Source organism: Pleuronectes platessa, chromosome 11 (genome assembly GCF_947347685.1).
Source record: "Pleuronectes platessa chromosome 11, fPlePla1.1, whole genome shotgun sequence".
Lineage (NCBI taxonomy): Eukaryota > Metazoa > Chordata > Actinopteri > Pleuronectiformes > Pleuronectidae > Pleuronectes > Pleuronectes platessa.
Window position 1 is genome coordinate 21,766,865 of NC_070636.1, and position 25,246 is coordinate 21,792,110.

The 25,246-nt window shown below is 40.0% G+C and overlaps 1 protein-coding gene across 1 annotated transcript; it reads left to right on the plus strand.

Annotated features, from left to right (window-relative positions):
* Positions 1–381: 381 nt before the first annotated feature.
* On the plus strand, positions 382–25,034 carry LOC128450449 (serine palmitoyltransferase 2). Its single transcript, XM_053433902.1, has 12 exons — positions 382–708; positions 3,634–3,828; positions 5,936–6,090; positions 7,781–7,929; positions 10,489–10,613; positions 11,315–11,408; positions 12,896–13,001; positions 13,475–13,694; positions 14,800–14,926; positions 17,931–18,066; positions 18,851–18,980; positions 21,412–25,034. Exons 1-12 carry the CDS (start codon positions 556–558, stop codon positions 21,529–21,531), a joined length of 1,710 nt encoding a protein of 569 aa, XP_053289877.1. The 5' UTR covers positions 382–555; the 3' UTR covers positions 21,532–25,034.
* The last annotated feature ends 212 nt before the right edge of the window (positions 25,035–25,246 follow it).

Genomic DNA, 25,246 nt, shown 5'->3' on the forward strand with positions numbered 1-25,246 from the left:
CAGTGATATAAATCTCTCCATAGCAAGTCATATTAATTCTTAAATAAAATAATGAATTAAATAAAAGCAAACGCAATATGCTCCAAGTGGCACACCCACGAATTTGATCAAGAATATACAACAATAAAAACAGTGCGTGTCTTTAGATGTGTTTTTGTTTTTCACAGCGAATGTTTTAACGTTTGAATGTAAACGTAAAATGTAAATAAAGTTAATGTTCACTGAGCCGCGCCCTCTGTCTCGTGTGAAGGGTGTGGCCCCGCCCACTCACCCAGCCTACGGTGTGATTTGTGGGCGTGACTTCCGGTCTTGGATGGTTATATTATCAGAATTTAAAGTGCGTGGGTGGGTGACCGTGTGCGTGTGTGGCGCGTGTGTGCGTGAGTGAGAGTCGCATGTGTGAGTGGCGTGTGTGAGTGTGACGGTGCCTGAGAGTTTTTTGCGCGCCTGGAATCGTCCGCAGCTCGGGTGCTGTCACCGCCTCGCACCGCGGCCACAGCTCCGTGTTCGCTTCATGCGAGTTCCAGTCGCGGCTCTTCCACCCGTCCGCCAGCGATGACTGAGAGCCCCGCCACCCAGCCGGCCGCCGGGGAAGGGTGTCAACGGGTGAAGAACGGACTGAAGCCCGAGAGGAACGGCTTCGTGAGGAGCCTCCACCGCTCCCGTGAGCGCCAGCACAAGCGCCACTGCCACCCCGAGGAGGAGGAGGTGAGGCCCGGGATAGGACGGGGAGGAGAGGCGGCCGGAGCCGGGGGAGCATCCACGGTGCGAAACCCGCTACTGCCGCCGGCTGACATCTTGTTGTCTTCGTGACAACTCAGTCGTTAACGAGATGTAACGCGATCAACGATTTTAATGCTCTGCTCATGCAGATGGCATCCGTTAGTTTGTGATCGAGACACGGCACCAAACCCCTTTTCAAACACGTTGGATTTAAGAGTTCCCGCTCACTGCTGGTTTCTATTCTCCCCCGCAGCATGACTCAAAGTGTCTCTCTGAATCATGTCGAGACGCTCTTCAGTTCGGCCTAGTTGTTGTTTTCAGAGCAGTATTGCAACGCAACGAAATCTCAACTTTATGAATGGGTTTTTACTGCGCTACACACCGTCACCCCAGTCGTTTCACAAGTGGAAGGTCGATGTGACAACTGGGAAAGTTGACATTTCACAATATGAGAAAACCTGTTTAGTCAATAATACTTTGCTTAGCAGGACTCCTGATTACCTAAGCTGCACATTATAGTTATTCCTTGTTTACTTTTAGCTCTATAGTTTTGAGCGAGGCCACACCTCCTTAATTATTAGATTATTGGATATTTTGGAAAATTGTTCCCTGTCGGAGCCCATTGTGTACTTCAAGGAAATGAAGATTTCCGGCAAATTCTCCTGTTTATTACTGGTGAAGCCTTGTTCAGTCCACACAATTCTCAGCCCACTTTGCCAGTCGCCTCTTGCAAGTCGCAGACAAAAGCCCCTGATCGGTGTTCGATTGGCACTCGCCCCATGGCTTTCTTTTTCTTGGCACAGGAAGCAAATGTTTTATCCGCCTGCTCGCTCGCAAATGTTGTAGGTTAACAAGGGGGCGAAGGTTTACTACTGACACGTCTTTGTGCTTGTGACCCGTCTTTTTTAACTACTGACAGGACAGGGGCACTTCTGGGGCCAATCAGCTGTCAGATGGGTGCCTCACCCCTGGTTTAACTCTTAACTAGTTCAGAGAGTGTGCAATGATGCGCATACCACAAGGCTCAGTAATAAAACTGGCTGGGCTGTCTTTTGTTTGTTTCTTGAAGTGGTTGACTGCCTTTACATCAGAAGGCTGGAGCTGTGACGAGTGAGTGATTATGGAGACACTGAGCTGGTGCTCATGATCAGTCAGAGGCGCCTCTACTGAGACCGCATGCTTGCAGTAAAACAGCAGTTTCCCAAGACCCTAATGAAATTTCCACCCACGGGTGCACCCTCTGTGCCCGTCCTAGTTAACAGGTCCCTTTCTGAATACATGTGTAGATACTGTCGCACACATGGGTGTCACACTCTTAGACATGTTGTGGTACAGTAGTTTGAGTCTGGTAAGCAAAATTAAAAGCAAAGCGGAGTGGAGTGAAGGTTGAACAGTAGAATTCTTCAATCTTCAAAACTTCATTTGAGTCAGTTTTCTTCTCCATCACAAAGGCAAAAAACAGTTTCCGTGACCGTCAGTCAGAGAGTGATAATGACAACTCAGTTGGCGAGCTGTCAGCAGAAGTGAGGTAATAATAGTCATCTCAAGTTTGAAATTCTTATGTAAAATAAAGGGAGAGACTGGGAGTGGACAGGTTGTCATCACCTGTGTCGACACCGGCTCAGAAAGTGAGCGCCTGGTGACTGAACCTCAGCTGATAATAGTTCATGCAGATGTCAGCGCGACTGCTCTATAAGGTATTTGAGAGAGAGGCATGACCGGTCACATGTAGCGCCTAATAGCCATGAGCACAGAGGGGAGGATGATGGGAAGGCAACTTGCACTGTCTGTGTGAGTCACAGGTTTCTGTCCATCCACTTGTCGAAATGGAGAAAACCGACATGCAAAGCTGATTTTTCCGTGTGAAAGTTAGATGCATGTAAAGTGTATTATTGCATTATAGATCACAGAGCGCACAGATCGCCACCAATGCAGCCAGCTCTTCCCTTATTATGCAGTCAGACCTCAGTGCTTTCTTCCCTCGATAGCTGAAGAACTCAATGCGGTTTCCTTTATCTTCATCCTGCTTACAATTTGGCTGAACATGCTATGAGTCACCTCTGAGTGAATTACACAAACCTCAGGCAACTACAACAACAGACAAAGTGTAGAGGGAGTCCCATCAGATCAAAGTGCACTTTTATTTAGCATATAACATGTAAAGCATTAGTTGGGAGAATGTGTTTTAGCCAGTATACATTAGGTAACTGTGTGCAATTTGCCTGCTGTATAATTTGTTGATGAGTTTAACTGTATTTTGCTCCTTCTTGATTACACCTTGTAATATATTTATATCAATTAAATAATAATCTGATATTTCAAGAATAAGGTTATGCACTATGAGAGTTAAATAATTGAATAACAGTGGAGAGCGTGTACTTCCGCCAAGGCAAAAATTCTCTCTCTCCCCATGTTAAAGTAAGTGAAATAAAAACCCTGGATCTGCTCCAGAATTGAATTCGTTGGGTCATGCCTCAGCCCTTAACAAATGTTCATGTAAATCAGCTGGGTAGTGTTTGTAATCCTGCTAACTACCAAAGAAACAAACATAACCTCCATTGGTGGAGGAAATAAAGTTGAAATTTAATTTGAAAAAAGTCACAATAGTTTGAGAAAAAAAACAAAGCAGCAAGGATACCCTGTTATGATTGCATACAATTTTATTCTCAGAATATTATGACAATTTTGAAAAACTTTATAGCAAACTGCAAAAAAGATGGACTAAAATGTTATTTCTTTGAAACACTATGATAAAACTATTTCAAATAAGGAGTAACTAAGATAAACGAGTATAAACATCCAAAGCAATTAGCTCAATAATCCTCTCGTCTTCATCACCGTTGTTCAACATCCGTAGTGTGTTCCTTTTCTTTTGTTTCAGTAGATTTGACTGTTTTCCATGTTGTTTAGGTCCGAACATCCTCCCATGATGGCAGCCTGTACAATCAGCCCTTTATCGAGACGTTTGAGGAGACGCCCATGCTGGTGGCGGTGTTCACCTACATGGGCTACGGCATCCTGACCATCTTCGGGTACCTCCGCGACTTCCTCCGTCACTGGAAGATCGAGAAGTGCAACGTCGCCAGCGAGAGGGAGGAGCAAAAGGTGAGATAAGCCCCAGAAGCAACGTGTTCAGTTACAGGAAGACAAACAAAGATAGGAATGAGAGGAAATATATCAGGCAAGTGTGGAAAAGCTTTTACTGATATAAGCAGCTTTGCACTTATCAATCATCACACATGTAACTACCCTGGGAGTGTTCTTTTTTTCCACACACAGAAAATGGGTCTTGGAAACTGTTTTCCTTTTATGATAATTGAAGTTGAGCAGATTTTAAAAAGCAGACATGTGACATGTTGCAGGAGGCAAACTGTGCTTTTAATTATGACTAGAAACTCATTGTTTTGGTTGAGAAGGGACGACGCTGTGAGCAAAGTTGCAGAAAAGAGGAGGCAGGGTGCATTTCAGGCTGTTGAGGGAATAAATCTAATAATTTGTTGGATGGAGGTCTAATTACATGTTGCCTGGTTCATAAGAACATGTGAACAGTCCTAAGTGGTTTGACTGACCCTGGTGGTATGTGCATCTTTACACACTGTGATTATATTCCAAAATTGTTAGGAGTTATACCAGGGGTGAGGCAAGGGGGGCACTGGCCCCAGAAGTGCCACAGTCCTGTCATTAGTCAGTTGTTTAAACAAAAAAAGAAGACAAAAAACAGCAGTCACTCAGGGCCTGGTCACACAGACAATTAAACCTGATCCATTTGTAATTTGCATTAACCTGACTTAACCAAAAGTATCACATACTGCAAAGCTTCCAAACATTGGAAGCTTATTAGTGAGTCCTCATCAAACTGATCAACAATAAACTTTCACTTTTTATTGTCTGTGTGCTGGACATTGTCTGCAGACTTTTTTATAAACAGTATGGAGAAAAGTGAGGTTAGAACAGTTAGAACAAGTAAATCATTCAAAGTCAACTTTGAATGATTTACTTAACTGCTGTTATGTTTTTCTATACACTGCATGATGGCTATTTCAGAAATCAACAAAATTTTCAGACACACGCTCACAACTTTTCAAAATAAAAGCTTTGCAATTCAACTCAATATAAAGTTTGACAGCAACAAAACAACTGCTGTACTTTTAATTTGAAGACAAATTGCTTAAGAGGGAAATTTATCCTATGAATGTTGTTGCCATGATGGAGATCAGCAGCCGTGATATCCATAAATGTCTGTAAGTTATGGTAAAATAAAAAATGTAATCAAATCATCAAAATAATCTGTTGGACAGATCTTTCTTTTTTTCATCTGCGGATGTAGAGGGAGATATCTTTACTGACTGCTAGAGAGCACGGGTTGCTTGTTATGTTGATTTTTATTAATATTAAAGTATCAAGTGTCCGAATGGCACCAAAGTTGACACTGCACATCCAATGGGAATTAACATCACATATGACAAGGGTGAAGTCGATTAGATGAACAGTTTGATCAGTTTATGTTCCACATACAGACACAGACACAGACGCTTCTGGAATTTTTTTTAATGAAGTCTACCAAAGAAGTGAACATTAAATCTCATCAGCTGTGATAATATCCCAAACGGGAAATATGGTGAGAGAAGTCAGGACAATTCAGAAAGATCTGTAAGCCTCACATGCAAACTCAGTGAGGTTGATAGTAATATTTGAAATACCCTCTCTGAGGTGCTTTTCTTCACAATCATGTGCAATGTTTTGAAAGTTTAAGATAGCATTTGTGTCAACACACATCCAGTGGTGGAGTTATCGGCTCATTTGGAATGTGTCCCCCACTGCTGAGATTGTTTTTCCTGAGTTATGTAATGTTTGATAGAGAAGCCCATTGTTTTAAGTGTTTGGTTATGTTGGGGAAAGGAAGCTCGTGGAACAGACGCAGGGAAGTCATTAAATCACCCCGAGGTTATCCCACAGATGTTCCCTCCAAGAAGCGAGGAAAATCACCTCTCCCAGTCATGTGTTTAAATGTTAAAGATTATATTTCCAGAGATTAAATTCCTTCCAGCTAAGCTTTCAAAAGGTATGAGAGGCATGTCTTTTTTATGGAACTTCTAGTTTTTATACTCCATAAAGAAACTAGAAATAGAATAGAAATTCCAACACTCTGCCGCTCGGGTCACGAGCCTCTAGACTCCCACTGACTCTGTTCTCTTTACTTGCCCATGTCCAGGACTTTGTGCCCCTCTACCAGGATTTTGAGAACTTCTACACCAGGAACCTCTACATGCGGATCAGAGACAACTGTAGCAGGCCCATATGCGGTGCCCCTGGGGCCAAAATGGAACTGATGGAAAGAACGTCCAGAGACTACAACTGGACGTTTGAGTGAGAAAGCCTTTCACCTTTTATTCGTGTCTGTACCATGCGTTACTTTACAAATTGAAACTGACATGTTTCATTTTAGAGAAAGAACTGGGTACGGGCTAATTCTACTGGTACATAATTATAGTAATTATTATATCAACCTAAACATTGTTATATCAGATTTCATATCAGAAAACAATTTTGAAAAGTTCAGCAGTTTTCCAGAACCAGTCAATATTATGATGTGATATTATTAAACGTGGGAGAATTTTTTTTGTCTATCAGCTCATCGAGAAAGCAATAATTGTTCCAGCATTAGTAGACATAATCGATAAATCTGTATCCCTATTTTATAACTCAAATCATTAAGTCATTAACAAATGAGAAAGCAGTGAAACTGATGCTCTTATTTTGTTAAACCATTTTTCATAGACATAAATCTACAAGGTTATAAAACCTCAGAAGCAGCAGGTCTTCACATTGTAACCTTTGGATTGTTTGCCTCATAAATGAGTTTCAGAACGATGACACATTATACATCTGTAAACCCTGCACACACTCTTATTCACACCTTATACCTGCTATGCGAGGGAGAAAGACGAGATCAGATAAATCTGTAGAATAAAAATTTTTATGACACAGAATCTGACTTCAGACATGGCCATCTACTCCCCTTGGACACACTCGTAACAAAAAAAACATCATACTGTATGTTTAACATATCGTTTTATTGCAGATCTATTACAATGATAAAAATAACTTTATTTATACAGCACTTTTCAACATAAAAGTACAAATTCCGCACAACAAGAAAACAAATGGTTTAAAAACAGAAGGAGGTGATTGAAGAAATAATGAGGTTAATAATAATAATCCAGATAAAAAACATTAATAGCCTGGCTATATATTCAGGAATATAGTAGAATTACTATCTGTTGGGTAGAATCGTATTGAATACCCTCTGTATTGAATTGTATAGAACAGGTTTTGTCTGTACCTTGTCCACCTTTGCATGTAGTCATTGATATTAGTCACTTTGTTACTTTCACTTGACATTCACACACACAGAATCAATTGGTTTCATATTATTCTCATGCAAGTGATCCAGATCTTCTATGAGCCAGGTATATTCTCAAACATCTCAACCATACCTGAAGTGCAGATTAGATGAGATCATAGTTGTATGTAGTTTGAAATGCATATCCACATCTCTTCTTCCCTAAATGGCTGGACTGAAATGAGCTGAATCTACTTCTCTGACACATGACCGCCTGCAGTGGTCAACATTTCAGATAGAGCTCCACTTGCATCATTTCCTTCTGCTTTGGCTCAATTTCCTATGTAGTTCACTATACTGATGCACAATGTAACTTGTGACAGCGAGAACCTTCTGTTTTGTCATCACGACTCCTCACTGGTCTGAGGAGCAGCCGCGGAGGAAGATGTGGTCAGACCCCACAATCTATGGCAAGAAAGGAGGAAAAGCACAAATGTGAGATCATGTGGTCTATGTCAGAGAAAGAGGGGACAGCTGCATCTCACATTATGTCAGATCCTCTATGAGACCAGAAAGATTGGAAAAACAAAGGGCACTTTGATGCAATCCAGCTTTTCAATCCATTTCAATTATTTCTTTGGTACCAGCAGTCTGCTTGAAAAAACATTGGTTTCCCCACATTGATTGTTACCTCTGTGTGATTCTCTCTCCCAGGTACACAGGTCGGTCATTGCCGGATGTGATTAACTTGGGCTCGTACAATTACCTGGGCTTTGCAGAGAACACAGGTCCGTGTGTTGACTCGGCGGCAGAAGTCACCATGAAGTACGGCGTCGGAGTTGCAAGCTCCAGGCAGGAGATTGGTACAAACACACACCAAAACACACCCACTCTTCCTGCTGCCATGGACAGATTAGAATTTTAGCATCTGTTCAATGCTTGATTTCTGCTGCACAACAAACGTTTTTTCTGACAAAGCCTTTGGAGGCTTGTAAGAATCTATGAATTATGTGAGTAAAGTCAGTGCCATTCATTATTGTCTATGCAAATGGTGTCAATGTTAAAGAAAGGGTAAATACATTTCTGGATCTGCACTAAAAGTGTGTCTTTTGTCCTGACCCATACCCTCTACCAAGTTTCATGGAAATACATTCAGTTATTTGTGGGTAATCTTGCTTCCAACAACTTTTCAAAATAAAATATGCTAATTTTTACAAACAACAACAAGATACTCACAATTATATTGGCCAGATATCTTTGCCAGTGGGCCACCAGTTACCATCCATCGTACCCAGAGGCATCCTGATCAGCTCTAAATACATTGCATTAACTTGCTAAAACATTTTTGCAATTTCAAATTGAGCATCTTTCCCTTCTTTTCTGCAAACTACCAGTGTCCCTCTTCACTGTCTCCTGCATGTGCACAATACAAACAAAATGGAGGCCCACTCATAAGAATTGTTGCTCCGCAGCTTCTCTGGCAAAGGCTCAAAAGTGTATTGTTAACCCTAAATATTTATTTACATTTAGCAAAGGTCAGATGATCAGTTGTCCTCTATGGGTTCTGATTAAAAAAAATTTTACAGGAAAAAAAAAGTATTATTAGAACAAGATTTACATTTATAAGTGAAATAAAAAGATGCTGTTATTTAAAAATGTGATTATGTTAATCAAAGAATCCCATGTAATGGATTTGTCTTAAACACCCAGAGATTAATCAGAGAATGTAGCTTTAAGAACTTGTAAAGAAGGACTGAGGTCTCTACAGTGGTTTGTATTTACTTAAAAATGTATGTCAGGAAGAGCAGGTCAGATAAGCTCCGGACGAGCTTGGACGAAGTGAAGTCCACCATCTGGTTTGCAGATATTTACTCAAAGTGTATAACCAGTGATGCTTCTCTGTTTACCCAGAGAGGAAGCCTGTCCACATTTTGATAGTGCCATAGTGCCATAGTGCCATAGTGCCATAGTGCGTGCGTGCGTGCATGCGCTCGCTCCATAAGAGCTGTCAGCTGGAAATATCAGAAGTTGACTGTACAGGAAATGACATATAGTATAACACTGAGAGACAGATTGAGTTTATGATACATGAAAGATTGCAGCTGTCTGGCATTATGTAGCTGTAATTTACTCAGTGAGTACTTTGTTTAGTTTTCTGTTTTTTTTTTATTTCCTAAATGTACTTTCTGAAGCCACTGGTCTTCAGAGGTTCTTATTAGCAGTGCAGAGGAAGTATTCAAACGTTTTTATTGAGTAAAAGCACATATGAATAGACAAAACTGTAGTATGATAAAAGTACCCCTTCACTTCTTGAGTCAAAGTAAGTATTTGCGTTTAAATATGCTTGAAGTACTAAAAGTACTGTGTATGTGTCTACTTCATCATCATGACTGTGGTGGCCTCTTCTGAACCAATTTCAGTGACGCTGCTGCAAGAGGCGGGGTCTAATGTTATCTGCCAACTCTGATTGGATCAGTGGATCTTACCCTTAACCCAATTCCCCTCTCGTTATTGATTACTTTTCGAAATATATTCAACTAGAACGGCACTCAGTAGAGTCCGTACGTCAGCTAAGGCCCAACATTGCCGTCATGAGAGGGTGCCCGTGGCTGAGGGGGTAGAGCACTTGTGACCTTCAGGCATTTGGTCCCAGTCTTCCTCATCTCCAGCCGAAGTGTCCTTGGGCAAGATAATTAACCCCTAATTGCCCCTTATAGAAGAAAAAGTGCTACTCATAGATGCACTGTATTAAATGTTCAGTGTGTAGAACTTAGTGACATCTAGTGTTGAAGTTGCATGTTGCAGCTGAATACCCCCCACCTAACCTCACGTCACCTTTAGACGACTGTAAAAAACATGGCGGCCTCCGTGGAGATGTAAATATAAAGTATTTAAAAAAGAGCCCATTATAGGGTAAAGAAAACAATTTGGATGAAACACATTGGTGAAAACATCACTGGGATTATCTTTTATTCAATTTCTGCCAATAGATTCCCTTCACCTCTTTCACACTGAACCTTTCATATGTGTGTGAATGAGTGAATGGCAATAAACTGTGCTGTAAACGCTTTGAGTGGTCATCAAGACTATAAAAGTGCTATATAAATACAGACCATTTACCATAAAACTACATTTAAATTCACTAGATCCAGATTTTTATTTGGATTAACACCATGTTGCACACACCGTCTCTCACTCTCTCTAAGAAATCAACAAAAATGTTAAAAAATTGCACTGTTAAAGAAAATTTAAGAAATTCCTGGATCCACCCCTTGATCCAGATCAGTGACAGAACTCCTAAAATATAAATCTACTCAAATGAAGTACAAATGCATGAAGTACAGTAATGAAGTAACTGAACTTTGTTCCACCCTGCTTATTGGTTTGTGCTCTTGGTGACCTCCCATGTCTCTGTATCTCAGGCAACCTGGACTGTCACGAGGAGATGGAGAAGTTGATGGCGGAGTTCCTTGGCGTGGAGTCAGCTATGGTGTTTGGGATGGGGTTTGCGACCAACTCCATGAACATACCAGCACTGGTGGGCAAGGTAAGAGCGCAGGTGGTTCCTTTGCAGAGCTGGGATTTATTCTTGCAGCACCTATTTCTTATCTCCACTCTTCGGCTTCCTTTTTATTTCCCAACCAGATGTCCTGTATGTTTTTTGCAGCACTTTCACTATCACTCCTTTCTTTAAATTTAGTGGATTTAAGTTTGAAATATGTTTACAACTCTGGTTCGTAAAGTGTTAAATACAATCTGTAAAAAACATTCCATAACAGGTCACCAGCAGCACTAAATACACAGAGACACAAGACCACAGCCTGGCATCATATCAAGAGGAAACTCTGTGTTTGAAGTCGTGATTAGATCAATTGTGTATTTGGTGTGAGGGCTTTGTTATTTCTCACCTTGTCTGTTTTGTCACATTGCTGCTGATGTTGTTTGGCAGGTAGATACTGTCAACACCTAGTTGGTGTTGTTTGGTAAAGCACTCCTACTTTCTACTGAGAGTGCCAGACTGCTGCTTTGAAAATATGCAAAACTGCTGGTGATAATTGCACATAGTCGCTCAGCGGCTCACCTTAAATATCAAACCAAGCATAAAATGATTTTTACCAAGCAAGATTTTTAAGTAGGTCAACATGTGTAACATTATGTGCTTATAAAAACACTGTGTGCTTATAAAAGCATGTAAAAATATATATATAAATAATTTATGTGATTTGATGTTGGTGTTGTTCCCTGCAGGGCTGTCTGATCCTGAGTGATGAACTGAACCATGCGTCACTGGTCCTGGGAGCCAGACTCTCTGGGTCCACCATTCGAGTCTTCAAACACAACAGTGAGTCTGTGCTTACAAACAGGTCCGACTCTGTCTGACTATAAATTACATTTATAGCTCCATTTATTTTCTCGGTCCAGCAGCAGTCTTGTGTCTATTTCAGTTCCTCGGCTCAAGTGCTTTGATTTTATCTTCACCAACTGCATCTTTCTCTCATTACTTTTATCGTCCCAGTTCATCGATACACCTCGAGTAATGATGTTGTTATTTAACGTAGCCCTCCAAATGCTGTATGTCACTGTTGTTCTCATCACATTCATTTATACAGAGTAAAGTAAGTCCCATTATAATGTCACTGTCACTGCTGAGAAGCTAACTGTGAATTCTATGGCTCTCAGATCATTATTTCATTTTAGAGGTCAGCCAAAATGTTTATTACATACTGATGTACTTTAGTACTTTATATTAAGCATTAGATCTATATAACTTGAAGATGTTTTTTACATGACAATGTGTGAAATGCATAAATGCTGAGAAATTAGTGAATAGCGTCTTCATTTTCAGGAACCTGGTATTTTGACATGCTGGCTCCTAGTCAAACTGTCGTGCTTTACTGAAACACCTGTACTTTCCCAAATATAAGTCATTTTGACAGTCATCTTGACACTCAGTACAACATGTCATCTTTCTGTATATTATCACAAACGTTGATGGTCACACATCAACATTATCTGTAAATGCACATCAGATGCAGAAAAATAGTTAGATAGCTGGAAAAGGTGCACGTGCAAGTCAGTCTCAGGTGTCAATCATGACATTTCAGTCTATCACTTTGCTTGCCTTTGGACATCCATCAGTGTGATAACAACTACGCAAGATAACAAAATCCATCTTTGAGAAAAAATTATTGAATGTGTGCTTTTACTTTTTAATTTGGTCCACGTCCCATCAATTAATATGGAGGAGGTTTTTAGATACTTGGCTTTCCATTTGGGGAGCAGTCATATCGTCCATCTTCATATACAGTCTGTGGTTTATCCTGACACTTGCTCATAAGGGTAGATCTTGTTCCTATGGCACGTGAGACACTAACATTATGAGTATATATGATTGTGTGTATTATTAGATGTAAAGAAATTATTGGCCACTATTTTATACTATAATAAATAAAGCTAAAATCATATCATTATATTATGTGGGCTATATTACCCAGCTAACCTTTGCCTATTTTTTTTAACGGACAACATTTTTGGCGTCATTTTGTGAAAATCCAGCTGGATTAGGATCTATGAAACTAGAGTAATTTTGTATTTATCTTTACTGTTTAAATTTAATTACTTATATTTGTGTTATTAGCAGTTGATGGTTAGCAACATTTTCAGCCATTAACTTCCAGCTAATAAATCACACCCCTCCGTTTGGCACCAATTTTGTGTCAATTTCTACTCCTTAGTCAGTTCGGTAACTTGTCAAATGTAGCTTGTCCTGTCGGCCAACTCTGTTGATACCACAACTTTCATTTTTGAATGCCTCTTGACTCCTGTTAGATATGCAGAAGCTTGAGAAACTGCTGAGAGAAGCCATAGTTCACGGGCAGCCCAGGACTCACAGACCATGGAAGAAGATCCTCATAGTGGTGGAGGGCATTTTCAGGTAATTCATCCAGTCTCCTTATAAGATGCTTTAAAGGTCTCCTTTTTTTTATAGGTGTCAAGCACCAAAATGGGCTTATAAGACTTAACAAACAGATGCAGTAGCAAATTAGCTACAAGAGAATTGAAACAGCTTCATATCTGCCAACTGTCAAAACCACCATGTTAGAGCGCTACAGAGCACTGATCACCTGTTTATTCACATTCTACTGCGATTAAACTTATGGCATGTCAACGTTGCACTTCCTCATGCAATTGCTCAACAGTCCATCAGATATGTGTTCCATGGACAGACAGACCTTTGTGTAATTAGTAGGAAGATGACACTGGAGTTATGTGTTGCTCATACCGATCAAGTTTATTCAGCGACATAAAGTGCTTCCTTGAGCTCACATTTTAGGAAACAATGAACATGAACACATCAGGACATTTGTGTGACACTGACTGTAAGACTTTGCCTTTTCCGCCCCGCAGCATGGAGGGCAGTATAGTCCGCCTGCCAGAGGTGATCGCCCTCAAGAAGCGCTACCAGGCTTACCTTTACGTCGACGAAGCCCACAGCATCGGGGCCCTGGGGCTGAGAGGGAGAGGTGTGGTCGATTACTTTGGCCTGGATCCCAGCGATGTGGATGTCATGATGGGCACATTTACCAAGAGCTTTGGTGCTGCAGGGGGATACATTGCAGGGAAACGGGTGAGGATGAAGGATTGTGGGCTATTATTTTTGGGGCATGTGTTCTCTAAGATGAGGCATTATTCAGTAGCATCAGCTAAACTCCGGTCAGCAAGTCACAGTATTTACTGTTAACAGTTTAATGACCCAGTGTAAATCGAATACTCGTGTTGAACAGTGCTTTTACAGTACTGCTTTTTACCAAAAGGGCTTTAGGTGCAAAAGTTAGTGTCGAGTGACAGTCATTAATGTGCATTTACAGCCATTCTGTTCTTCCACGCTGCATTAGCCCTCTTCCATGTCACATCGCTGAGTGACAGCAGCTTTTCAAGACGAGGTCCCAGTGAAATGCTGAACAGATTGAGACACTCAGATCTCAAACGTTCCTCAACGAGATGTGAGCAGGTGCACATGTGTAGCTGACTCTAAAACAAATGAAAATGTGAAATGGCGTCTTGTCAGCTCCTCTTACCATCTTCACGGCAGTCTCTCAGTTATTATTTTTCCTTTTTCTGAAAGCTGACATAATGCATGAGTGTTTAGTGTAGGAAGGTGTCATCAAACTGTAGGATGTAGCTGACAACAAGGAGCAAATAACCTGGATTTGGAAGGACAAACATCTGAGGAGTCATTTTTTTATAGCTTTTTTTCAGATCTACATTTCCTCAACTTTACTGCATAAAAGTTTGCATTGAATGTCTGAGCTTTTTATATTCTTACAATCTGTTTCACACCATATAGATTCCGAGGTAGATTAAAGGGAAATTTTTCAACCTTGGACTCATGTTAAGAAAATGTAGGTGTGTAAATTGATAAAAATAGATCAAATCATTCAGTTTTGGTAAATCAGAAGGCCTTAGTTCAAACTAACTCATTAATTGACAAAGAAATGTCTGTGCTGTATGTATGCACTGTAGTAACTGAGTTGAAACTAGAGTCTGTGAGCAGCTGTTTAGGGAAAATCTGTAAATCATAGCATACGACAAGCATATTCTCAACCAGTAGGAAATACGGGTAAAGCAGTACATGTAAAGAACCCTGTGCTCAGGGTTCAGAGTGTAGAGTAATATAAACAGTTTTGTTCATGAATATTTACTCAAACCTCCTGTGTATTTGCTGGCTTTAGGATCTTATTGAGTACCTGCGCTCCCATTCCCACAGTGCAGTCTACGCCGCCTCCATGTCTCCTCCTGTGGCGGAGCAAATCATCACTTCTATGAAGTGCATTATGGGAGAGGATGGCACAACAATAGGTAAGTCCAATAAAAAAAGATGTTCACATAATGTGTAAAATCATTTAATCTCTGAAGCACCATTAACTGGATCTAATGTCCTCTATCTTTTATTACACTAGTCCTAATTTTCCACTCTTTAAAAATGGTTTCTAAGCACTCTGATTTACCGCAGGATTCTGTGGTTAAGAGCAGCTCTATTTGAGTTTGTAAGATAACCGTGGAGATGTTAGTGACATAAAGTATTGAGCCAGTTCTGACAGATTCTAAAAGACAATGTCAAGACAGTCAAATCTTGGGGAAATAAGAAGAAACAAGCTTTTGCTGTTTTCCTGCCACAACAAGAAGATGAGCCCTTTGATGTGTTCACAATAGAAAGCTGTCATGCCTAATAAAGTTATTGACATGAGTTTTTTCAAACGCTGAACTCAAAAAGCTAATTTAACCATTCAATTTTCAAAGATGCATTTATGACTCATTTAAAGATTTAAATTTATTAATTTTAGCTGGAATTTTATCCTAGCTGCAATTCTCATCATATGCCACCAGGTGTCAGTGCAAACCAGTCAAATTCCACATTGACCTCTATTACCTCATCTTTTATCAGCTATTCAGCAAACAGGGGAGAGGAAGTAAATCTCATATTATCCAACTCCAACCTGCAGTAAACTTAGTTAATCGAGGGTTTATTTGAATCATGCTCTTGTTACCTCAGATTTTCTTACTAACAGCTTCAGGGATTTGATCTACCTTTTTTGGAAGGTGTTGGTATTATATCAACGTATTATTTAAACCTGGCCTGTCTCTTGAAATCTTCTCATAGCCTACAAGTTCTAGGGACGTGCTCCACTGGCACCTGTTGTCCACATGCTGGTTTTGGCGACGGTGCAGGGTGGCCTCCAAGCAATAACTGGGCTTGCTAGGGACAGAGTAAGACAAAATCTGTAGTTTGCTCTGTGTGGAAAACGTAAAAAAACCTCCACTCGTCTCTTTAAGCTTAGATGCCACTTTTGACATAAGTAGGTTCTTTATTTTGAATGCTGATGAAGCTATTGTTTAATCCATGTCATGGTTTGCTGGCCACCCGAAACACTCGATGACCAGAGGGTCCAACATTATATTTTGCGGGTGTCTAGGGAGGTGAAGAGGGTGGTCCACTTAGCAGATGGATAGCTCGATCCCCAGCTCCTCCTGTCTGCATTTCAAAGTGGCCTTGGACAACACAATGAACTCGTAATTGCTCCTGACGGCTGTGTCCACAGTGTATGAAGGATGTGGTAGAAAAAGCGCTGTATACAGAAATGCTTTCTGAGTGTGTGTGTGTGTGTGTAAATGGGTAAATGCACGTCTACTGAAATGCGATTTTCAGTGGATATTAATGGATAAGTAATATAGACCATTCTTATCAATTACTATTTGGCAGTCTTATTCTCTCGATCTGATCCCCCCCCCGGCTGTGCACAAGTCAATCTCCTTCACTTGCTGAACTGAAAGTCAGCCATGGCAATATGTCGTTGTAAGGACAGTCCTGATAACGTCTCAACAGCTATAATTTAAACCTAAAGTTAACCCACTGATTATTTATTGTGAGTGGGTGAAACGTTATAACCTGGACTTTGATTGTTTGAGTTTTTCCACTCCGCTGCACTGTGGCAAAGCTCATCCAGATAAATGTTAGTTAGGTAAGAATATTCTTTTATTCCCAAAATGGTTTTCAGTTTTTGAAGCAGATTTTTCTGTCAGCACTTTGTCATCTGTTCTCACCTGGTTGCAACAGTCAGCATGTAATAGTTCTGTGTGTAGTCAGGGAAGTAATGTGTGTGCACACTAAACAAGAGATTGGTGCCTTGTGTTCGATGCAACCGTCGCTTTTCAAAGAACGCAGTGTAGATATCTGCTGTGGGAGAAGAAAAACAATACAGTGAAGCTCAGAACTGTATCCCCCCATGGTGCCTGGCTGCTGGTGGATCATGTTTTCTCACACTCGTCTCATGAATGTGTTTTCTGCTGCTTGTCAATTTTCTTCTTTTCAAAGCATCAGCATCAGCCGAGCTCTGAGCGATTTCCTTTCATTTTAGAACCAGAAATATTAAATCTGATAAAGAAAGCATGTTTGTAAGGGTCATTTTTAACTCTTGCGCTTCTTGTTATATGGATCTTTTTAGTTTTATTTAAACTGAAACATCTGACTGAAACTTTATTACAGATGACTAATGATGCGCACATCTGGTTTAGATTTGAAAGTCTCTGAGCGTAGACACTACAATGTACTGTTGGTTGGCCCTTTATCTATAACCTGACCTTGGGTACTGCTTAGAGGGAAGGGAATATCTGTGGAATTAGACAGGCACTATTCTCCTGCACAGATATAATATGATATACAGTATATAGAGGCATACAGTAATGTGTGAGGATGGTCAAGAATTCCTTAACAGAAATGACCTCATGTCTGTATCCAGCCACTGAGATACATTTAACCGAGGATGCTAGCTAATGGCAGAGGTCCATGTGTCAGTGGTAAAACAAAACTCTGTATTGAATTTGAACGTGACCATGTAATATTAAAGCTTAGAGTCCTCCACAAAAAGACCGGCATATGCTCTACCCAAACCTAACAGGAACCCGTCCCTCATGTGAAAGCTGGGACCCAGACCTGTGCCTCACTTACCCAACCCAAGCACCTGACCCAGATCATTTCTGTATAAAACCTGAATGAATCTGAACCATTACAACTCCCGGCCTGGGTTTTGGCTCTGACTGTTCATATGGATGGATGGATGGATGGGTGGATACTTTATTATTACCTGTGGAGAAAATTAAAGGGTCAAACATACACAAACGTATCAATTGTGAGTCTTCAGGAGGCTAAGAAAACTTTTCTGATGACTTGACTTGATATTTTTCCCTTTATCTGATATTATCGTGCATTCCTGCTATTTAAACTATTGGTCAGCACACTTCTAATTAATTACACACACACAGTATATCTCACAATTACAGTATGTGTTCTTCTTATCATCTGTAGGCTGTGATCGTGTTCGGAAGCTGGCAGAAAACACAGTCTATTTCCGCGAGAGGCTTGAAGCAATGGGCTTCATCATCTACGGCAACATCGACTCTCCTGTCATACCCATGATGCTCTACATGCCTGCAAAGATAGGGTGAGCCTGGAGCTTTTAACTGGCTGCTGCCCAGAGAGTGTGTGGGGGGGGGGGGGGTTGGTCTGCCCACTCCCCACTCCCTCTGGACAGTTTAAATCAATACACAGTGATTAATATATAACTGGATACTGCACATTTATTTTGAATGTCTTTGATAACAGCATAGTCAGAGTGATGAAGTAATTATCACCATCAGATAATTCATTTCTCTGAAAGAGTAGTAATATGACAGGTAGGAAGCTGTGCCTTTTGAAAAATCATGTCGACTCTAAAAGATAATTAGTTTGAGTGAAATGTCAGTAGTGACGCTTTCCAAATTAATTTCATTTCTTCAGATGCCACTTTGATTTAATTTGATTGTTGCTCATAGCTGCTACTTTCAGTTGTGAAATGTATTAAAAAGAAATCATAATTTCCAGTAGATTAAAAAACCGATTGCATTATGTACAGTTTCAATTATATCACATTACATAGATTCAAATAAAAGACCATCTCATGAAATCTAGAAGACAGGTATTCATTAGAAATGTCTACATTAAGTTTATGTATATATATATATATGTATATATATATATATATCTGTGTATTTTTTATCTTTAAGGGTGAAAGTTGAGTTTGACGTAACAGTATTTTGAAAAAACACAATCTTGAGTATAAAACCCTTCCCTGCTGGAAAAAATTATTAACAATACAAATAACAGTCCCCTGCTGTTAAAGTCCTCCACTCTGTACAACCCACTGTAACTCCCTTATTTTTTCATCTCCTCCATGTTTGTCCAACCAGAGCATTCGGGAGGGAGATGCTGAAGAGGAACATCGGGGTGGTGGTGGTGGGCTTCCCAGCCACGCCCATCATTGAGTCCCGGGCACGCTTCTGCATCTCAGCCTCCCACACAAAAGAGATACTCGACAGGGTAAATATTACTTCTCAATGCTGAGCGACACAGTAATATGTACTACGTGTTCTATAATATTCCTCTGTCAGGCTGAGTCTTGTTTAAAGATCTGCAGAATTCTTCGCGTAGCTCCAGACACACTGATTCGCTGCCGCCTCTTTGACTCTGACATCATTATAAGGGAGGCCCTGTAAGACCTGAGATTTAGGAGAAGATGAGTTGGAATGAATAAACTCATTGTGCTGCTCCACAAAAGGGCAGATCTTTGATTGGCCAGGCATCACATCACAATAGCTGCCCACTCCTCTCAACAAGGGCCGCTCTACTTTACTGATATGAGGTCACCGCAGAGCTGACCGCTCTTCCTTTTTCGTTCCCGCGTGGTCAATACCCTGTTTGCACAAGATAACCTTGTGGTAAAATGGATTAGTTTGTTATTCTGCTCGAAGCAGAGTGATGATGTTTTTCTGAGTTTAGCAGGCATTCACCACATATTTGTATATCAAAATGCCATTTACATTATTTGTTAGGTCCCCAAACTTCAAGGCCTCATGTCTGATTGATGAAGCAGCTTTAAATAAATTAAATCCTTCAGAATTGTTAGTTCTTGTACAAAACATAAGAAGATGTTGTGACACTTCTCAAAAAGGCCACTCTACTTTACTGTTATGAGCTCACCGCAGGGCTGACCGCTCTTCCTTTTCCACTCACCATCTCAAACTAAGATTCTCCTCAGTCCTTTTCTTACTCAGACATAAATATAGATCATCTCACGCAGCGGCTGAACTTTCCCTGAAGTGCTGTCTAGTAATCAGCTCCTGTTCCTCTTCTTGAACGGAAAAGTAAAATTAAATAAGTTGCAGACCGGAGGAGGGTTGTGTCTGTCCTGGTGCTAAAACCTCTCTGTTAATAACTAACCCTTCCTTCCTGTCACTCTCTCACACTTTGATATGTCATTGTAACTTTTGTTTTTCTTCTCCACACTCATTTTATTTGTGTCCATTTATATTCAAGTTTCAAACACCCAACAAATCCCACACCTTGTTACTGTACTTAAGTATATTTTTCGAGTAACTACCCATTAATTCAGATCTGGGTTTGGGGAATTTATCTCTAGGTGGAAAAGCTGCTAAACTTGAGATGGCATTGTGAATTCTCAGTTTTTCTTATTATACCACATGAACGCACCATAAGATCAGAGACATGAGGACTCAATTGAGATCACTCTGTGGCCTCCGTGCCGCCGCCATTCAGATGCATTAATGCACACAAAGATAATGGACAGACGAGGATGGAGACGAATAGACACATTTGCTGCAAACTCATTTAAAGATGCGTCTCCTTCCAGTTGCACTAATCACTTCTGGCAATGGAATTAATGGCTCTAATGTGTGAGGAGAAAGGAGAGGGAGAATAATCACCAGACTCTGCGATCAGTTTATTCTTTGCGTTTTATAGCCCACAACTGTTTTGGTTCATTTCCACCACTCTTCTCAGTGTCCTCGGTGAGAACCACGGTTCACTACCTGTGTAGCACCACACAGCCACAGACAGACACTGTTAGAAACATGCCTGTGAACCTTTTTTAGCAGGAGTTGGTAAATATTAAAGCAGAGCTGAAGGTAGAGTTATAGAGTATAGATAAACTAGTAAGTCAGATACAATAAACCATGGTCACCCATTTACCTGATTTGGTGACACATTCTCTTGCACATTCTGGCTCCCTTGCATCCCCTTCATTCCCTAGGGATGTTGGTTGTGCACGTAAATGAGCAGGACTTCTCCATGAGGTTACAAATCATTACATGACCAGTGGTGGAAGTCTCAGAAAGTCAACCCAGGTGCAGTTAGGGATCTTTGTAGCAAGAAGTGTTTACCTGTCAATGTGTCACTGTCACTGCCATTTTCTCTCCCAACAACACCAGCTGTGTTGTTTTTGGTGGTGCTAGTATTGCAGTCAATGCTAATGTCTGTGCAAACATGATACAAATCAAGTAGCCTACAGTATTGATCTTGTCACATTCACCATATCAGCTTTAAAATGTGATTGTACATGCCTGTTGTGTTGCCAACTTGTTGCACTGCCCCCAAGTGGCCAAAACACTATAAATGCAGCTTTAAGTCAAAAGACGGATGTGACGTCAAATTTGTCATCCCGTGTCATTTTATTATTACCAGCTTCAAATGTAGAGAAGTTTGAATTTAACTCTGAATAAACTATAACTCTGAGTTTCAGCCAGAACAAACACTGCTTCACCTTCACAGTAGGACCAAAATATTCCATCCATTTGCAGCTTTAGAGATGGAAGTCTTTTCTGTTTGTGCTTTAATCTTAGGAGACAGTTCTGTTAAAATCCTGCTTGGTGTATCTTTATGTTTGCTACATGCCTTTTGCCACATATCGCCCTTCACGTTGTCAGCTTTTCTTCTCGTGTGAATGTCTCGACAGGCTCTGTGTGTCATCAACGAGGTAGGAGACCTGCTTCAGCTCAAGTACTCCCGGCACAGAATACAGCCTTCGTTTGGGCGGCCTTCTGACGACAACATGTACCAGGACATTGACGACTGACTCCCCTCGGGAAATGGCCTGGGCCTCCGCAGCCCCAGGGAAATACAGAATGGGTCGAGACAGATCACAAGTCTTCCACAAGGAGAGAGATGTGCACAGGTGCCCCTTGTCACTAGCTTGCCATAACGTACCCCTCCCCACCCCAACAAGAGGGAACACATTTAGAACTAATTCTACTTTGCCTTACGTAAACATGCAAACCCTGTGGAAAACTCACTGAAAAAGCGCACCTCTGCTTTTGTTTGTGAACTTTTTATTTCTCTTTTATAAGTGTGCATCTAAGAATTTTTTTCAGGGGGTTGGTTTATGTGTGTTTGTGTGTGCGTCTGCAGTGCCTGTAGCATTCGTCACGTTAAACCTTATGGCCACGTATGTGAGGTGGACAGATGTGAGCTTTCCAAATGGGGATGTTGTTCCTATTGTTCCTTAATCAAAATTACATACAAGTTACAACATAAAATGACACATCACTTCCATGTCTGGAATTCCTGACAATTAATGTTGTATACAAAAACAATTGCCAAATATTAGGTGCTGAACAGAAGATGACTTCAATTAATAGATTTTGGAATACAAACCTTTCAGGAAATAGACATATCTCCTTTGTTCCCAAAGTTCCCAAATCAATACTCTCAAGCTTTTACAGTTGAAATGAAGCTTGAGCCTTTCAATTGTAATTTGTAACTTTTGATTCTATAACAAACACACCACACAAAGTCAAAATGTGCAGTAGATTGAACCAAAGTCTGCTGCACACCCCTCATTGATTATGTCTGATTCCATTGTAAATGGAAAAAGCTAAACACCGACAAATCTACAGTCCCTGTTCCAAACAGTGTGGTTTGTCGCCTTCAAGTTAGAAATAATGATCGTTGAGTTGCCTTGTCACTGACAGTTTAACTAAGAATAATAATAATCACATTTTGTGGGTTCATCCAACAGGATTACAGTTTATATCTATCCAAATTTATATCAGTCAGTTAAAGTTAAGTTTTAACTTGCTCTCAGTGGCTACACTTTATTAAAAATTAGATTTTTTATAGACTAAAAAAAAACACCAGTTTTTATAAAGGATCAACTAAAAGAGTAAAACTTTTATTCAGACCCTTAAACTGCTGCCATTGAAAATGGTAAGAAATGAAATTGTATCCTAGATGCTCATTAATGTTGTCAGCCTCTTTTCACCACTACTGTTACATGTCATCATCACTGGCATCGTGTGTATCCAGGGGATTTGTTTTTGTTTGTTTGTTCAGTTTTTAATTTCACACAATTCAAAGGCGGAGTTGTTACTGTAACAATAGCCTTTTACTTTAATTTGTTTTTGATTGAAAGGCTCATGCAAGTGTAAGCTGTTCTCCACTTAAGTGTTGAAGGTCAGTTAAGTCATTTTGAGGAATGGAGGCAAAAAAGATATTATATTTATATCGTCATATCTCCAGGCCTGACAGGAGAATACTAAGAGGACTAGAGTGATCTGGGTGGAATTCAGCATTGATAAAAATACCCTGCATTTCCACTTCATTTTTTTGGTACGGAGCCGCTAATTTCCTGACAGGTGATTTTTATATATTTTTGTGTGGTTTTTGTGCCCACAAGATAACTTGTATAGATACATATCTTGGTGCCGACTAGGTGTTGTGAAGCCTTCCCTGATTCTATTTGGGTTTTAATTTTCCTATTTCAGCTTTGGTTTTACACATCAAACGTATTATATCTTCCGTTTTGAAACGGATTTTATGCCTAGTCCGAGTTTTAAAAACACTTTGTGGATTTTGTAACGTGACCTAATTTATTATGTTTTAATGCAAGATATTGACTCATTCCCACGTGGTCAAAATCCTGTTTGCACAAGATAACCTTGTGGTAAAAGTTAGTAATTGTATAGTCCAGTCTGCATGTATTGAAAACCACAGGGAAGTAGCTTCAAAGCTTTTTACAGCTGCAGTAGTTTCATTGTATGACATAAGTGAAAATAGAACACGATGAGCTGAGTACTCTCCATCAAGTGGCTGTGTGTATCTGAAGCCAGGAAAGACGCATTTGAAAGCAATGTATTGTGTGCAGACAAGTTATTTATCTTGTGTGAATATCACCATTTGGGACTTAAGGGCCTCCGTACTAGGTGCTTATTAGTACTGACCTTGCTGCTTTGTGATATTGTTAAAATGCCTTGCAAAACCAAGTGTTATCTTTCTGCTGTGACTCAAACGTCATGGATAACTTTAAATTGTGTGCGTGTGTGTGTCTCTTGCTTTTTCTTGTACAAAGCCGTCTGTCTTTTGAACTCTCGAGTTATCTTTACAATGTGCTATGGAGATTTTAAACTCCTTAAAGAAGGCAGCTGTAAAGAAATACATAAATACACATAAAAAAAAAAAGGTCCCACATACATACAATTACTCTTGCACTTGTGCGACTTTGCAAATATCATGTGAGCACTTGTTCCATGTATCGATGCATGTACAGCTGCTCCACACCACAGCCAGATACTGGTATATACACACTTCTGCTATGATATGACTTTTTCTGAATGTTGTGATAAAAATCTGCTTAGTGTCAGAGAAGGTTTGCGTTAACGTGTGTGTTTGGGTCCAGGAAGGTTGATTTTGTTTTATTTCAAATTGATTTCGATCTGTCACTGTTACAGTGGTGCTTGTGTCAGTGTTATTCTGCTCGAAGCAAAGAGTGACGATGTTATTCTGAGGATAGCAGCCATTCACAACATATTTGTATATCAAAATGACATTTACATTATTTGTTAAGTCGCCAAACTTCAAGGCCTCATGTCTGATTAATGAAGCAGATTTAGATATAATTCAGAGAATCCTTCATGATTATTAGTTCTTGTACAAACAATAAGAAGATGTTGTGACACTTTAAATCCAAGGCATGTTCCCCGGTTATCTTAACAATTAAGCCACATTGGTCTGAATTAAACGGAGCAGATTAACCTTCCTGCCTTTTTTTTTTTATGATCTGTGAGCTTTGTTGTTGAAAGAGAGCAGTGGAAGAGGGCCCCACTATTTTGTACGAAGTTTATTTTGTTTCCACGGGTTAGGGTTGATGACAATTTTTTGTTTACTATTAAGTCACCAGAGAAAAATGGTCGCCACTATTACAGGCAGCATTTTTCAAAAGTACTGGAGCCGTGCCAATAATGGCGGCAATTATTCCATCGGCGTATTATCACAAGTCAGAGATGATTATTTCTGATACAGTGCCTTTTGATGCCAATGATTTTCTAAGAATTCAGACGAGAGTAAGTGTCATTTACTTGGATTGTTCATCTTTTAGTCTTATTGGTTTCTTTTAATACAACTGTGCTTGTTATTAGCGCTGGGTGTGTTCTGTGTTGACTAATGGCGATGCATTTGATCATAGAAAACGCACTATTTGCAACATATCAGCAAATAATAATTGTGAAAAAATAATAATAAATACTGTTTGTCAAGTGTCACCCATGTTAATGATGGTAAATCATTAAAAGAATAAAAACAAAACTGTGTTGCATTATCTTCAAATTTGTTGGCATCCTTCTCAACTCAAGTAAATATGATGATCAACTGTTTAACACTTTCAATGTTGTCTGTCAAGGACTGATTCTCATATAAGAAATATATAAATATATATTGTGCTAAATGCCAGTAAGCAAAATAAAAAAATACTAAAATAGATGTGAGAAGAATAAAGATGACATTATGAAATACAGTAA

Coding starts and splice junctions, on each gene's coding strand:
- LOC128450449 (XM_053433902.1), top strand. CDS start 556: ATGACTGAGAGCCCCGCCACCCAGCCGGCCGCCGGGGAAGGGTGTCAA. Junction 6,091..7,780: donor GACTACAACTGGACGTTTGA/GTGAGAAAGCCT, acceptor TCTCTCTCCCAG/GTACACAGGTCGGTCATTGC. Junction 13,695..14,799: donor GATACATTGCAGGGAAACGG/GTGAGGATGAAG, acceptor TGCTGGCTTTAG/GATCTTATTGAGTACCTGCG.